Source organism: Bombina bombina, chromosome 5 (genome assembly GCF_027579735.1).
Source record: "Bombina bombina isolate aBomBom1 chromosome 5, aBomBom1.pri, whole genome shotgun sequence".
Taxonomy (NCBI): domain Eukaryota; kingdom Metazoa; phylum Chordata; class Amphibia; order Anura; family Bombinatoridae; genus Bombina; species Bombina bombina.
Window position 1 is genome coordinate 363,423,571 of NC_069503.1, and position 16,870 is coordinate 363,440,440.

The following is a 16,870-nucleotide window of genomic DNA, read 5'->3' on the forward strand; positions in this document are numbered from 1 at the left end:
TTAGTTACCGCATCTGGCCAAATGGGACAAGCTCAGGTACCACGTCAAGGACTTTTCCAATACCTGAGACCCTAAAACAGCCACACAATGCAAGCTTTCAAATCCAAACAAACTGAAAACAAGGGAAGGGTGCACAGGAATATGTAATCACCCTAGACATATACAAAACACGGAAGGGAACTGCACTCTCATACTGGACCGGGTACACATCCCATGACCATGCAACATGCTCAGCCCTGGGTGCCACTGGCACTCACAGGAAGCTGTGCTGTCCCCAGAGCCACAAGCAGTTAACCCCAGACAGGTCTGGGTGCAAGAACCATAGGGAAAATTACAAAACAAATTAATACAACACACAGAGAAAACCCAGCACTCACTTACAAGCTCTCAGCTAAGATTTAAAAGCAAAAATGGAAAGGTTAGTTACCGCATCTGGCCAAATGGGACAAGCTCAGGTACCACGTCAAGGTCCTTTCCAATACCTGAGACCCTAAAACAGCCACACAATGCAAGCTTTCAAATCCAAACAAACTGAAAACAAGGGAAGGGTGCACAGGAATATGTAATCACCCTAGACATATACAAAACACGGAAGGGAACTGCACTCTCATATCGGACCGGGTACACATTGCATGACCCTGCAACATGCTCAGCCCTGGGTGCCACTGGCACTCACAGGAAGCTGTGCTGTCCCCAGAGCCACAAGCAGTTAACCCCAGACAGATCTGGGTGCAAGAACCATAGGGAAAATTACAAAACAAATTAATACAACACACAGAGAAAACCCAGCACTCACTTACAAGCTCTCAGCTAAGATTTAAAAGCAAAAATGGAAAGGTTAGTTACCACATCTGGCCAAATGGGACAAGCTCATGTACCACGTCAAGGTCCTTTCCAATACTTGAGACCCTAAAACAGCCACACAATGCAAGCTTTCAAATCCAAACAAACTGAAAACAAGGGAAGGGTGCACAGGAATATGTAATCACCCTAGACATATACAAAACACGGAAGGGAACTGCACTCTCATACCGGACCGGGTACACATTCCATGACCCTGCAACATGCTCAGCCCTGGGTGCCACTGGCACTCACAGGAAGCTGTACTGTCCCCAGAGCCACAAGCAGTTAAACCCAGACAGGTCTGGGTGCAAGAACCATAGGGAAAATTACAAAACAAATTAATACAACACACAGAGAAAACCCAGCACTCACTTACAAGCTCTCAGCTAAGATTTAAAAGCAAAAATGGAAAGGTTAGTTACCACATCTGGCCAAATGGGACAAGCTCAGGTACATCAAGGTCCTTTCCAATACCTGAGACCCTAAAACAGCCACATAATGCAAGTTTGTATGTCTAGGGTGGTTACATATTCCTGTGCACCCTTCCCTTGTTTTCAGTTTGTTTGGATTTGAAAGCTTGCATTGTGTGGCTGTTCTTTAAACAGCCCTGAAAACAGCCCTGACATATGTATTTTTCATATGTGTCCCTTTTTAAAGCGGCAATATGGTCAGCCTATAGTTAAGCCACACCTAGACAAGTATTAGGCAGATAAACATATTGTACAAATTAATAAACTAACTGGCCAGATAATCAACATGTTGAAAGTCAAGAAGCCTGATTAACTATGAATCTGAATTGATCCTAAATGTTTCTGTTTTAAAACAGGCATTGAAGCATTCTCACTACATTGTGTCAAATTTTGAAGTTGTCATGTATAAGGTTCCATGGCACAGATGTTTACTCTTGTTGATCAAAATGATGCCTTTTTGCAAAGTGAGCTATATAATGAAAGAAGCTACATTTTCTGTACTCTTGGAGGCAGTAAGAGATGGCTCAAATTGCCTTTCGGAGTCTTTGTGACACATGAGCAGTGGTGGTTGGTGAATTTTGTATCTGGTGGGGCACTAGATAACACCCATTTATAACTCCGCCCACTCCACAAAATACACACACACGTACTCTTACAAACATGAAGACACACTCTCACACATAGACACATTCACTCACATGCAGGAACACTAACTCACACACAGACGCTCACACTCCCTAGGGCACTACTGAATTGAGATCTGACATTTTTTTACAATGCAATAAGGTGAGCACAAAATTTTAAAAAAAAAAAAAAAAAAAAAAAAGATATAAATAAACCCACAATATTGTTTGTTACATTTACTAGTCAAATGCCTACATTTATCAGTAGCTAATGAATTTGCAACCTTATAAGATATTGCCACAACAACAAAAGTACACTACTTTGGACCCAATATGGGAGTAACAGTATATAAAATGCATGTCTAGGTAAATGGCTCTATAAACCAAAACATATAATACTACTTATAAAAATTAGAAGCTTCTACCGCAAATATTGGGTGACATGCTGGCCCCATAAACCAGCCCAAATATCCTAAGATAGGGAGTAAGCTTAGAATAGGCAATTATACTGACAAATTAGGTAAGCTATGAAAAAAGAGTAACATAGTAAATTACATAGCATTAAAATGCAAATACTCCTATATAAAGCAGAATTCTCTTTTAAGGCTTGCATGTGGACTATATAAAACAAACTTACTTTGAGAACACTGTACACTCTAGCATACATACCTACAGTTAAACTTATAGTAAGGAACTGTGACGCAAACACAACACTGAGGTCTTCATGCAAACACCCAGACATAATCCAATTTACTGAATAACGTGTCACTGTGCTAGCAGTCATTACCCCACACCAAATATATTAAAGAAGTTCTTAATTAGGGGTACGGCAGCATAGAGAGTCCTGTAGCATATACCTGTCCACTGGTGATCACAGTTTGTGCAAGATCCCATACCCAACAACTATAAAACTACCTGCTGGGAACCTCTGTCTCTAAATGCTTCTATTATGTGGAATTCTTGATCTCCGGCTAAGCCATGAAGAATGTTTTTAAATCAGCTCAGCAAAACAGTTTTTGTTCCAACAGGGCTTCCAAAAGATTTTGGTAACCAGATAAAACTAACTATTGTGCAGAGGTGGCCACACATACTCTGGTATCTGTAGGAGCTTGCCTTGCATCACCCACTGTGTATGCCTCTTCTAGGTGTTGTGAGAAGCTCCTGCCTCACTCCTGGGGTCTGGCTACATCCCCCAAAGCAAGGGCTAATGGCGAGCATAGGCGCCTTTTGCTCTCACAAATTTTCTTTGAGGGACAAGCATCAGCTAATAGTGTAGAAGGTGGTTAATATATGCTCAGTTGCATGTCACTTTGGTGCTCGCTGAGGTCCACATTCTCTTCCATGTTTAGCTCCCTCTCCATACTCTGTGGCTTGATGATTAACAGGAGCCCATCAATTCTACTAACCAGCTTATGTCCATAGATTTATAGATGGGTGAAAGTCCTCCATGCTCACATCACATATCGTAGGTATCAAAGGATAGACAAAAAGAAACAGCGCACATGTGACATTGCAATATGGTAGAGTCTCAAAGGAAGGGTTGGTGGGAGGCCAAAGCCTCAAATAATTCTCCAGAATTTCAGTACTGACAGCAGCAATCCTAAAAATAATAGTGTACTGTCATCTGATAGAAAATCTACTGCAGACACCAAATCTGCAAACCTTAGTGCAGTTGGTAGCTAGAGGAGACAAATATAAGTAGCTATATCTTGAGAACTGCTGTCCAGAAGTTCCCCTATATATACTTTTTTACCTGGGGTCAATCTTGCAGTGACAATGATGCCTGTGCCCTCAGCTGAGCTGCTCAGTGATTCACACAAACTCCAGGGCATGTATTGCCTCTGCAGCCATGTAGGTCTCCCCCCACATGGGAGATTAGAGGACCGTCTGTGCCTAGACGTCCCCTATGTTAACTGATAGGGTGTTGTCAGACATCACTTAAAAGCACAGAAGAAGCATGTGTAAAGTTCCCTCAGACAGGACAGATTACAAAAAACACCCTGACTGAGAGAATTTTGCAAATGCAAGATTTATTTTTATTATTATTTTTGTTTTAAAAATAGCAGCTTACATTTTTTTTTTTAAATAGCAAACAATTACTTAATGTGCACAACAGTGTTTTTCCCCCCTAAACAAAATGTATTGTATGCTGCCCCTACTGCCCCTATAGAGAAGTCTGCACTGCACATGAGGTATATCAACGTAAGCAACATGAGCTCTTATCTGCACTCAATGCAATTGAACCAATAGCTGATGATATACTGTACTTGTCTTTGGCTGTGAAGATAAAGATGGAAAAGCAGAGTGGGATTATGATAACAAGCCACAGGTATTTATGGATCATTGCAGCCCAGTGGAAATGAAACTCAGGCTGAGTAAATAACAAATCCAATGAAGAGCTGCAGATATTTTACACTGGTCAAGATAGGCATCTCCAGTATGGCTTAGATCTTCTCAGGTTCATCTTATAAACAATCTGAGGATAACATGTGACCATGAAAGTGAGCCTCTTTGACCTTGAATTGTAGTTTCAGCTAATTCTTGGCTAAAATTTAGAGGTAGAGTAAACTGTGTAAAGCACTTCCCTTAATAAAGATCGCTGCCAGCCCAGGTCCTCCTCAACCTTATACAGGGTAATCGATGCAGATATGGTGGTGCCGTGTCTCTGGGAATATTCTAATAATTAAAAGCTGACCTTCACTTGAAATCTTATGATTCATTTGGTCAGAAAAGGAAAGGGGGATATTCAACTCTATTCCCAGAGAAACGGCTCCTCCATATCTGCATCTATTACCCTCAGCTAATTCTTGCCATGCTAAATAGTGTGCCACTTGTAATCTGTTTGGAGGGGGCATATTTTCTAAACATGTTTACACATAGGCCTCTATTTATCAAGGTCTGGAGGACCTGATCCGACAGTGCGGATCAGGTCCGCCAGACCTCGCTGAATACGGAGAGCAATATGCTCTCCGTATTCAGCATTACACCAGCAGCTCACAAGAGCTGCTGGTACAACATCGCCCCCTGCAGATTCACGGCCAATCGGACGCCAGCAGGGGGTGTCAATCAACCCGATCGTACTTGATCGTACCAGAAACACTGGGCATCAAGCTAGAAGCTTGAAAAAGAAATTTGAAACGCATTGCTCAGAACCACATCCGCTTCCGTTTGGAAGAATATACCTGCTTAATCAAGCACCTTTGAATCAGGCAGTCAGCTGTGTTTGGAATGTCCGCTCTATCGTGTCTACCAGAAAGCTTGTACCAATAGTAACGTCCTCTAGCAGCCTCAAACTCCTATAACCTGCTTTTATGTGTTTTGTAGAAGAGATGTCTACATGCTATATCGCATCTACATTGTAGATCTTTGCTGGATAAAGTTTACCTATATGTAAGTATGGATATACGCTTAAGCATTAAAGCTGTAGACTTTGCATTAAGGACTCTCTTCTCCTATTAACAGAACCTGGAAACATCCATTCTGAGGGAGCCTTACAGTACTTAAAGACTCCGGATCCAGCTAACACAGAAATCGGAACCTTTTCTACACTCACAAACAAGATTTGTATACATAATATTTGACTTTCGAATGAACTTTTAACTTTCTTTTTACGATCATCACTTATCAATTGTTATTTATTATATCAATTGTTTTAGCCACATTAATTGTATCTGTTCATGTAGTAGTATGTATTCGTGTTGTCAACAGTTGTATTAATTGCATCTGTGTTTTTAGTAGTTGTATCAATTTCATAAGTGCTTTTAGTAGTCGTATCAATTGCACTTGTTTTTTTACCAGCCTATGTCTGTGCGGCCGCACTCTGTTTATGATCTTTGAAATATTTTTTAATTTATAGTTGTGTTGTGTAAATAAAAGGTATAACTTTTTATCATCAGACTAATTAGATATTTTTGTTCTACATGGGAGGACTCATGTTAATGACTTTTAGGTTCTAAATCTTGCATGATACTTTTATTTGTTCAATTTTAGTATTGTTGCGCAATAATAAGATTTAAAATAATGTATAGTGCCATAGCATTTCCTTCTCATTATTACACAAATTCACTTTATTTATTTTTTATAACAGTTTATTTGGACTTTATGTTTAGTCCCTTAAAATAAAATTCATTATCGTATGAATCACTAAATATGATTTTAGTAAATATTAGTTAAAACTTATTTTATACACAAAATTCACTTTTTATATTTTATTATATATACATATTTTTTACGAATATTTTAGTTTTTCACTATCACCTTTAGCATTTGTTTGCGCAATCTATATACACTTTTTGTTTTTCAATCACGTAGGACTTCAACAGCCAATCAGGATTCTTGAATCCCGGAGCTTCTCAGCGCTCCGTAAGGGACAGTTGGGAGCTCTCCCAGCCTAACGATCCCTGGTCCAAATGTATAGGCAGAAAAAAAAAAGTGTATCGTAGGCAGGCCGAAACATGTCAGCACTCCAATACTCACTGTAGTGTGTGTTGCATCATTTTGCTACGGACCTCCTTAGATCCTTTTACCATGTTTTGGAACTTTAATAAAGGAACCTTTAATTCAACTTCCCTGCCTACGATACACTTTTTTCGTTTCTGCATATATATATATATATATATATACATACACACTCACACATATACACACACAGTGTGACATAGTTACCACAGAGGATTAAACTGCCAGATTCATTAGGTGGGATATTCAATACATATGGTGATACAAGTAAATTTTTGTCTACTATTCTTTTCCAGTGGTTAAGTTTAGACTTTTGTCTAGTTGGACAAAGCATAAATATAGCACTGGACTATATTACTAACTAATTGATTTGTTTTGCTTCTATTTGCATTATTCAGAATGATATTTAAAGGGACAATCCAATAAAAAAATTAAATGACATGCTCTTATTTAGTAGAGCATGTAATTTATGTATTACGGACCCTAGATATCTATGTATTAGCCATTGGAAATGGATTAAACATTTAGCTAATGTCCTCATGCAAGCCTTGTAGCAGGAAATGGCTTTTGATTGGCAGAGTTGTGCAACTACTACTCCTGATAGGTTGACTAGCCGTGTCCTTCTTCCAGAGTGTGACTTTGTCATTAGTTTTGTTGTGTTTGGATCAAAGGGAATAAACACATTGGTAAAAACAAAATTATGAATCAGTATCTATGTAAAAGTTGTCATCTAAAAGTATTTCCATTGATTATGACTAGTCTAAACTCACCACAACCCTTATCAGATTCTCACCTCTACCTCTATATTTCCTTGTGTATTTCCGTTTGCACTATGGCTATCAATGAAGTGTTGCTAAATATACTTTTTCTGAGAAATTTCCAAAACTTCTTGCTTGCTTTACAGTAATGTAAAAGACAATTAGGAAGTTTCAAAATTGTAACTTAGGAAATGCGAAATTATTCATGTTTCACAGTTTTCCATAAGTTCCTTCTGCACTTTGAAAAAGGGTGGTTATCGCTAGTGCTCATATATTCATATTCCTTATAGAAGGAGACATGTTTAAATTGTTAATAAAACCACTGTATATATATATATATATATATATATATATATATATATATATATATATAGTAGTTAACTACTAATCAAAGTTAATGGTGCAGACCCCTTTAAATAAATATCAAATTACATTTAAAGAGAGATTAATAAAGAAGGAGGATACTCCTCCCTTACAAAAGAAAGGGAATACAGCACTCATTTTGATTTAAAAAGCCATTTTTATTAATCTAAATATTTCAATTAGTGTCTGTCAGAAATATAATCACAGTTACTTATATATATTCAAACCCAAAATAAAGTAAAAAATTCTGCTAATCAGGAAGCAAACATTACCAATAGAAAATGAGCATCTTGCAACCAAAAGACCCACAGGGATTAAGCCGTTAATATTTTAGGCAAGAAATTGTTTCCCAAAGCTTGCTCAGCTTAAACATATATTGCCCCTATGTATCTACAATAGTATAGCAATGGTTAACCTTAATAAACCTTATTAAACCTGGTTTAATAATAATCATACAACCTTATAAAACATACACCACCCTTAAAGGGACAGTATACACCAGAATTGTCATTGTTTTAAAAGATAGATAATCCCTTTATTACCCATTCCCCAGTTTTGCATAATCAACACAGTTATATTAATATTTTAACCTCTGTGATTATCTTGTATCTAAGCCTCTGGAAACTGCCCCTTTATTTCAGTTCTTTTGACAGACTTGCAGTTTAGCCAATCAGTGCCTGCTCCCAGATAACTTCACGTGCACGAGCACAGTGTTATCTATATGAAACACATGAACTAACACCCTCTAGTGGTGAAAAACTGTTAAAATGCATTCTGAAAAGAGGAGGCCTTCAAGGTCTAAGAAATTAGCATATGAACCTCCTAGGTTAAGCTTTCAACTAAGAATACCAAGAGAACAAAGCAAAATTGGTGATAAAAGTAAATTGGAAAATTGTTTAAACTTACATGCCCTATCTGAATCATGAAATTTTATTTTGTCCTAGACTGTCCCTTTAACAAAAGATTTTGTCAAGCTCCTTAGATGCCTTCCTGGCCTCCCGTTCCTGGGAGCTCATTACCAAACGAGTTGTTTGTTTCCTCCAGCAGCTTCGCTCCGCAGCGTGGGTGTCAGCGTGTAGGGATTACACATAATTTGGTTACTTCTGTTTCCTCCAATCACTTTGCTTATACCAGAAAAAGTTCCTTGGTAAGTGTCCATTAACACCTCCGTGAAGCTTATCTTGTGGGATCCCAAAGAAGTTTTCAGCGATCACTTAGCATTACTTTGGGCTTATTCTTAGCTGTGCAATCAAACAGTTTTCTGCGTATGTTAAATGGTGCATTCCTGCTTGACAAACAGCTCTTTCGTTAAGGGTGGTCTCCAGCAGTAAGGTACTCTGTTATTCTGCAACTTTGCAACAGATTTGGAACATTGTATTTCCCTGAACTTTGGGACTGGCAATTGGTTTGTTACAAACACCATCTGTGAGCTTTTGGAGTGTTACTCTAAGGGACTGCAGCCCTGTACAAAGTTATAGCATTGCCTCAGTAACCAATAGTATCATATTAAGGTCACTTCAGCAACTATGTATGTTTTATAAGGTTGCATGATTATTATTAAAACAAGGTTTAATAAGGTTTATTAAGGTTAACCGTTGCTATACTATTGTAGATACATGGGGGCAATATATGTTTAAGCTGAGCAAGCTTTGGGAAACTTGCCTAAGATATTAACGGCTTAATCCCTGTGGGTCTTTTGGTTGCAAGAAGCTCATTTTCTATTGGTAATGTTTGCTTTCTGATTAGCAGAATTTTTTACTTTATTTTGGGTTTAAATATATATAAGTAACTGTGATTATATTTCTGACAGACACTAATTGAAATATTTAGATTAATAAAAATGGCTTTTTAAAGCAAAAAGAGTGCTGTATTCCCTTTCTTTTGTAAGGGAGGAGTATCCTCCTTCCTTATTAAAGGGCCATAATACCCAAATGTTTAAACACTTGAAAGTGATGCAGCATAGCTGTAAAAAGCTGACTAGAAAATATCTCCTGAACAACTCTATGTAAAAAAGAAAGATATTTTACCCCAAAAGTTCCTCAGTAGCCACTTCCCATTGTAAAGGATTTCTAAGCAGCATTTTAGTGTGTCTGTCCTGGGACAGCTGAAAGGATGAGCCTCGTGAACTCTCATATTATTTCACCAATCAGGTAAAGGAAGCTTACTATGAAATCTCATGAGAGTTAAGTCAAATCTCATGAGATCACAGTAAGAGTTCATGACCTCAGCACTGCTGATGCTGATTGGCTGCTGTTCATTTCTTCATTTTTTTTATTTTTATCTGCAGCTGGGAGCAGGTGAAGTATAACTTTTTACACAGAACTTACTCTGCTGAGCTGAGGAGATTGTGAGGTAAAATATCTTCCTTTTTTACATAGAGATGCTCAGGTGATATTTTCCTGTCAGCTTTTTACAGTTATACTGCATCAGTTTCAAGTGATTTAGCATATGAGTATTATGTCCCTTTAATCTCTCTTTAAATGTAATTTGATATATATACACTATACACTATATGTCAACAAATAAGCTTAGCACTGCAAAATATCTGCATATAAAATAAACTGTTTTAGAAGTATTTACAGCTGTTATTAAAATGTTTTAATTGTTTTGTAACCAGTGCTATACACCTTAAAATGCCTCTTTTGTATGTTTATCATAGCCCTGAGCCTGCTGAATGTTGCGGGGTGAGAGCTCTTAATCATGCAGAATGCATTTCAGGTTCAGCTTCTGTGAGGGCAGCAGAAAACTCAATTTTCAGTCAAACTACAGTATAACTGGACAATATATAAGTAATAAATTTATATTACAAAGTTTTTGCTATTGAGAATTAAATTCTGGGTCTGATTTGAAATGGAAAATTCCAGTGATTCCTCAATGTAAAAAAATAGTTCACCCCCTACCCTAAATCATTATATGTTTGAAGGAGAAATCTGTCCATTAATGGCTTCTAGGACCTTTGAAATGTAAAAATGACTAATTTATTATGAGATGTTTCAGGGAAATATTCCCTTCTTCAGAAGCAGGAGAATATGTTTACTCTTATAGGGCCATTGTATTAAAAAGTTTTCTGTCATTCATTTGAGCAGTGTTTACACATGTCCAAAACAGGGTTTTTTTTACTTAAAAAATATGAAGTAAAATATGTTAATTGAATTTGAATCTAATACTGCAGTATGGTGTTGTACTTCCTACTCATCCTCATTAGCTGATAAGAGACAACAGCCTCTGCATTACCAGTGTAGTGGGAAAGCAGCTGAATACAATATCTCTTCATTCCTCAATGACTTTAAAGTTGAATAAAGGGGAATATTTCTTGTTGTACAGTAATTTATTGTGTAGAACATCTCTAAAGGTGAAACCTGAATTTACATATCTGATACTCTCATGCTTTTAGTCTCAAGTGTGCACAATACAAGGGTGCACCTAATTCTTAAAACTGGCGTGCAAAGAAATGCAGGTACTGATATCTATGTGTTACTTATTTTATCCCTGCTCCTTTTGTTTACATTTTTTATCTCCTTGTCCAGGGTAGAGAAAAGAGGGCCTGGGAAAAGTATGGCTTAGCAGCACCTAAACACACATACAAACACTACTGGAACAGTGCATCAAAGGGAAAGTCTAGTCAAAAATAACATTTTATGATTCAGATAGGGCATATCATTTTAAACAACTTTTCAATTTACTTTTATCATCAAATTTGCTTTGTTCTCTTGGTATTCTTAGTTGAATGCTAAAACTAGGTAGGCTCATATGCTAATTTCTAAGCCATTTCACAGTTTTTCACAACTAGAGGTCGTTAGTTCATGTGTGCCATATAGATAATATTGTGATCATGCTCATCATGGAGTTACCTAGGAGTCAGCACTGATTGGCTAAAATGCAAGTCTGTCAAAAGAACTGAAATAAGGGGGCAGTCTGCAGAGGCTTAGATACAAGGTAATCACAGAAGTAAAAAGTATATTAATATAATCGTGTTGGTTATGCAAAACTGGAAAATGGGTAATAAAGGGATTATCTATCTTTTTAAACAATAACAATTCTGGTGTAGACTGTCTCTTTAAATAACTAAACTTAGTACACTAAGAAGATGGTATAAATCACACAGTGCATATGTTGGTAGTTGCAGCATACATTATCTGCAGGATATAAGTCAGTCGTGTGTGGGTTCCACAGTTGCACAGTACATGTATAGCATGACAGGCAACTTGCACAAATTCAGCCAATCTGTCTGATTGCTACACACTGTATGTCCTAATGAACAACACTACACATTGGAGATATAGGGAGGCATTTGGAATTAAAGTAAAGATATAAAGAGTATGGGAAAGAATGGCGATGATAATGACAGGTAGTAGAAAGCATTAGACAAAATAAGATGCTGATGAGTCATAAACTGGGAAGTTACATGGACAATAGAAAGATTGTAAGGGTTAATCCCAGGTAAGCTGTGGTATTTGGACCCTGCCTGTCTCTACAATAAAGTGAATTACTTTTTGGCATATTGGTGAGCTTCAATCCTTTATATCTTCTATTGATACATGGGAGGTTGGTAGTTACTCCCTGGAGCTTACACCATTGGCGTGATTGCTGGATAACACTGACTTTCTGACAATAGGTTAAGAACAGAAAATGATAAAACAGACAGCAATATCAATACAGGAGAAATGCTGAAACCAGATGAAGGAATGAAGAAAATGAGATGAATGACAGTCAGGGCAAGAGAGGTAGGGGATAAAGCTCTGGTTGTTTGGAAAGACCTAAATCAGGGCTGAGCTTTTCTAACACGACCAAACATCATCTTATATAAAGGGGTCAATTTATTAATGTGCGAGCGGACATGATACGATGTAGCATACGCTGTCGGCATTTATCATTGCACCAGCAGTTCTTGTGAACTGCTGGTGCAATGCCGCCCCTGCAGATTCGGCTGCTAGCAGGGGGTGTCAATCAACCCGATCGTATTCGATCGGTTTGATTTCTTTCCACCGCCTCAGAGCAGGCGGACAGGTTATGGAGCAGCGAAACAGAAGTTATGAAGCAGCGGTCTAAAGATCGCTGCTCCATAACTTGTTTTTCCGGCGAGCCTTCAAACAAGGGGCATCATGTTCCATACGGAGCTTGATAAATTGACCCCAAAGTCTTTTCTTCCTCCCAATAAAAATAAAAATGTCAACTAAAAATAAATTCACCCTTCAAAAACTTGCAGTTGTAATAAAATGTTTCTTCGTTTTCTAGCGAATCACCTATTCTACACATGGCTTGGTTTTACAGTTTTGTATATTAATAGCGTGCTTTCAATAACCTTCATTTTAAATGTGAATGGAAAAAAAAACACTAGCATATTTCCAATAGAACAGAGATGGTAGCATTGAACAATCAGCATCCACGTTATTGAGCAGTCAGCATCCATTTTAACCCCTTGACTGAAAAAAGAAGAATGTAAGGCAATGTAAAGCAACAGTTTTATGGCAGCCAAGAAATAAAAAGGTTGCAAATAAAGTGATGTCTTGTATCCTTTACAGTGCTTTTACCTTTTTCTAATAATACAAATATCAAGGAGACTAAAAATGTTTTACTAAGTTATACAAAGAACATGTGATGCCTGTAATGTTTTGTATTGAAAAAAAAAAGACTTTAAGATAAAACCTATATGTACTTTACATAGAGAGAATTGTAATGAATAGAAAATTACTGGAGTCCATTTTGCAACAGACAAATATTTTCAACACATTAAAGTGAACTGAATATATTTTGAGATATTTTTGCATTAATTACAACAGACGAGTTTGACTACTTTGACTAAGGTTAAACAAAACTAGAAGCTGAATTAACAGCAAACATAGCCTCCTGCAAATTTAAACAAATATTTACTATACCTACACCACTCCCATACGAGTTACCTGTTAGCAGGTTCCTAACGTCCTCAGGCAGAATGGAATTCATTGTGAATAAATGATATCCTTTAAACCACTGTTAGATGGGACACAAGCTGGGCTGAAGCTATAGTATAATAGCAAATATGAAAAAGAGGGAAGCTAGTAGTTGAGAGGAAGAAAAAAAGGCTGCTGTTGCAGTGTTTAAGGAAGTAACTGGTCAAATCAGCCTATTCACCAACCTCCTCCCCCTAGCCACAAGCAGACAATTGTGCAATAAATGACTGCTTATATTTTTGTTTTCTTTTTTTGTCATTCAAACCGTATTAAATACTCTCAATAAAATATAATTACATATTTTACTTACAATCCTTAAAATACTATATGTGTGTGTGTATATATATATATATATATAATCAGAAATAGAGAGTGAAACAGCGCTATATAAAGATAGACTAGGAAAGTGTACCAATATGTATATTTTACAGACTCTGTGTGGTGATATAGTGTATTATAGGAGTACAAAGAATAGATACCACAGTATAATAATACAATCTATATATCTAGATGTTTCCTGGTAATGGATCTGGATTCTGCCAGATCTCTACACCTCCACTGAATACATATAATATATATACACAAGCATTACTGGTATCTGACAGCAGGTGGATATAACTACTTAAATAGGCAGTCCTTAGGAGAGAGTGTCTATTAGGTATCCTTAGGTTCAGTTCCAAACAATCCCCACAAAGTGCAGCTCAGTCCAAGCAAAAAAAAGATTTACCTCTTCAGGAGAGGATCCTCCCAGGTATTCTATGGAATAGAGAAAAGACAAGCGCACGGGGGGTGCACCTAGTGCAATAAACGACAAACTGGGTGACTTTAAAATAAAAAGATGTACAGCACACTCACGTGATTCCACCTCAAACGTATGAGGAATGGTAAAGACACTTGTAATATAGTAGCAGATGCTCCTCCTCCGGGAAATCTCCTGCCTGGATCAGACTGCTCCTTGGGACCCACTTAGACTGCACTGCAAGCGAGTAAACCTCCACGTGTAAAGCTAGTCAGAAGTCCTATATCTTTATTAAAAAAGGGTCAGGGCCAGGGTCTACTATATACAAAGGAATTTATTCAGACATGTATTTATATACAAGTGTCACTAAAAAGTTCACAAAGTAGGAGGTCACAAACAATCATAAAATATAAAACCACATAAAAACGTCAGAAATATATAAAAACAAAAAAATGTTCACATAAACTTGCTAACAGCACAAGTCTGATCAACAGCTGCTGCAGATGATAAACCACATGCAGCTGATCAGCTATTTTGCCATTTTGCAAGCAGAGAATGAATGCTGAATGGCGGGAGCGGAGCCTGACTAGTTTTGTTGCGCTATTGGCTACTTCTTGTTTTTATATATTTCTGAAGTTTTTATGTGGTTTTATATTTTATGGTTGTTTGTGACCTCCTACTTTGTGAACTTTTTACTGACACTTGTATATAAATACATGTCTGAATAAACTCCTTTGTATATAGTAGTCCCTGGCCCTGACCCTCTTTTAATAAAGATATAGGACTTCTGACTAGCTGTACACGTGGAGGTTTACTCACCTGCAGTTTAAGGAGCATCTGCTACTATATTACAAGTGTCTTTACCATACCTCATACGTTTGAGGTGGAACCACGTGAGTGTGCTGTACAACTTTTTATTTTTAAGTTACCCAGTTTGTCATTTATTGCACTAGGTGTACTACCTGATGAAACGGTCGGAGGACCGCGAAACGCGTTGTGTTTCAACAATAAACTAAGTTGATTTTATACAGATATCACAAGCTTCATTTTAACACATCCTTATACAGGGTTGCATTTGCTGATACATTTGCTGATACCTCATTAGGGTGATCCAGGACTGACAACTGTGAGGCTGTCGCTATTAACTCTTACGAAGAGGAAAGCTTGCTGAACAGCTTGAATAGTTCAGCCCGCACCTGCGGCACTTCTCAAGTGCTTTGGATCTCGTAAGTTTGCATTTGACTTGTGCGTGATTGCATTACCTCATTGATAGAGCACTATTGTGGTGCCTTCTTCTCTGCTTTTTCCATTATTTCCAGATTCCTGCTTGTTTTTGTCAAACAACTTTGGAAGAAGATTGCTGCCTGTTTCTACACGGATTCAATTGGCCATCTGAGACTGTCTCCATTATCGATCTCAAGGGCTTCTATCGTTTGGAATGCTCTGATGAGGACTTTATCTGTGGTTTGAAAATATCTTACCATTTTCATTGTTTATTTAAGCATTGTTTTATAATATCTTTGCTGCATTTTACGTATATGTGTTTATCCTTAAGCTGCATCACATATATTTTTATTTGTGTTCACAGTATTTAGCACTCATTTTTGCTTGGACACCAGTTATTTGGTTTTTCAATTGCACTTTAAGTTCTCATTAGTATAGTTGGGAATTTATGTTTTCAATTATTATTTTTTTGATCCGTTTTCCTTGAGAGGGATACACGATTCTTTTAGTAATACATCACTATTTTTCTAGGCGCCTTTAACATATATACATTTCGCACCCCCGTGCGCTTGTTGTTTCTTTATTCCATATATATATATATTTATATATAATACAAACAAGAGAATGATAATGCACTAGTACACAGACAGTAAATGATACTGTATGCCATATAAGAACACACACTGATGATAATTATTATTAGTCTCTATTAATAAATCCACAGGATTAATTAAATCCAGAAGAAAGGTAGCAAAAGACAAAATGGATGTGAAGATACCCAAAATCCTCACTGAAAATAAAAATATAAAAACAAGACTAGGTGTCTGCGCCTCCCTTCATAAGTGGAATAACGAATGACTGTTGACAAGAAGATGGTACTGTAGTCTGGGGTGCTGTCCCCAATAACTATACACTTACTTCTGGTACCCTAAATCGATATGAGGTAAGTAGCCACTCAATCAGAGTAGTGCCTCACTCACTAATGTCTCCAGGCTGTAGGGGAGCCAGGGGAGCTTGATCAGCTGTGCAAATCCTGGAATATGGTAGTATAACTTACTCAATTTGAATCCGCCATAGACTGTGAGAAAAACATCTACCAAACAGAATGCAACAAATATATACCTGCAACTGCTGAGACGGGGTAAGTATTGATACGGGGTGTGGATTGAAATTAAGGAAGTTATACTACCATATTCCAGGATTTGCACAGCTGATCAAGCTCCTCTGGCTCCTATCGCCTACGGCCTGGAGACATCAGTGAGTGGGGCACTACTCTGATTGAGCGGCTACTTACCTCATATCGATTGAGGGTACCAGAATTAAGTGTATAGTTATTGGGGCCAGCATCCCAGACTACAGTACCATCTGTAGATCTTATGAAGGGAGGCACAGACACCTAGGGGGATATTTATCAAAGCATCAATGGAAAATGCGGTGGAATTCCACATCATAATTGTCGTAA

General features: G+C 37.5%; 1 protein-coding gene across 1 annotated transcript in view; it reads right to left on the bottom strand.

Moving 5' to 3' along the window:
* SKAP2 (src kinase associated phosphoprotein 2) overlaps positions 1 to 13,599 on the bottom strand; it is a 560,398-nt gene extending 546,799 nt beyond the window's left edge. Inside the window, exon 1 of the mRNA XM_053714166.1 lies at positions 13,416 to 13,599. Coding sequence (XP_053570141.1) covers positions 13,416 to 13,458 — 43 coding nt within the window. The 5' untranslated portion in view covers positions 13,459 to 13,599. The remainder of the gene's footprint in view (positions 1 to 13,415) is intronic.
* Between the last annotated feature and the right edge of the window lie 3,271 nt (positions 13,600 to 16,870).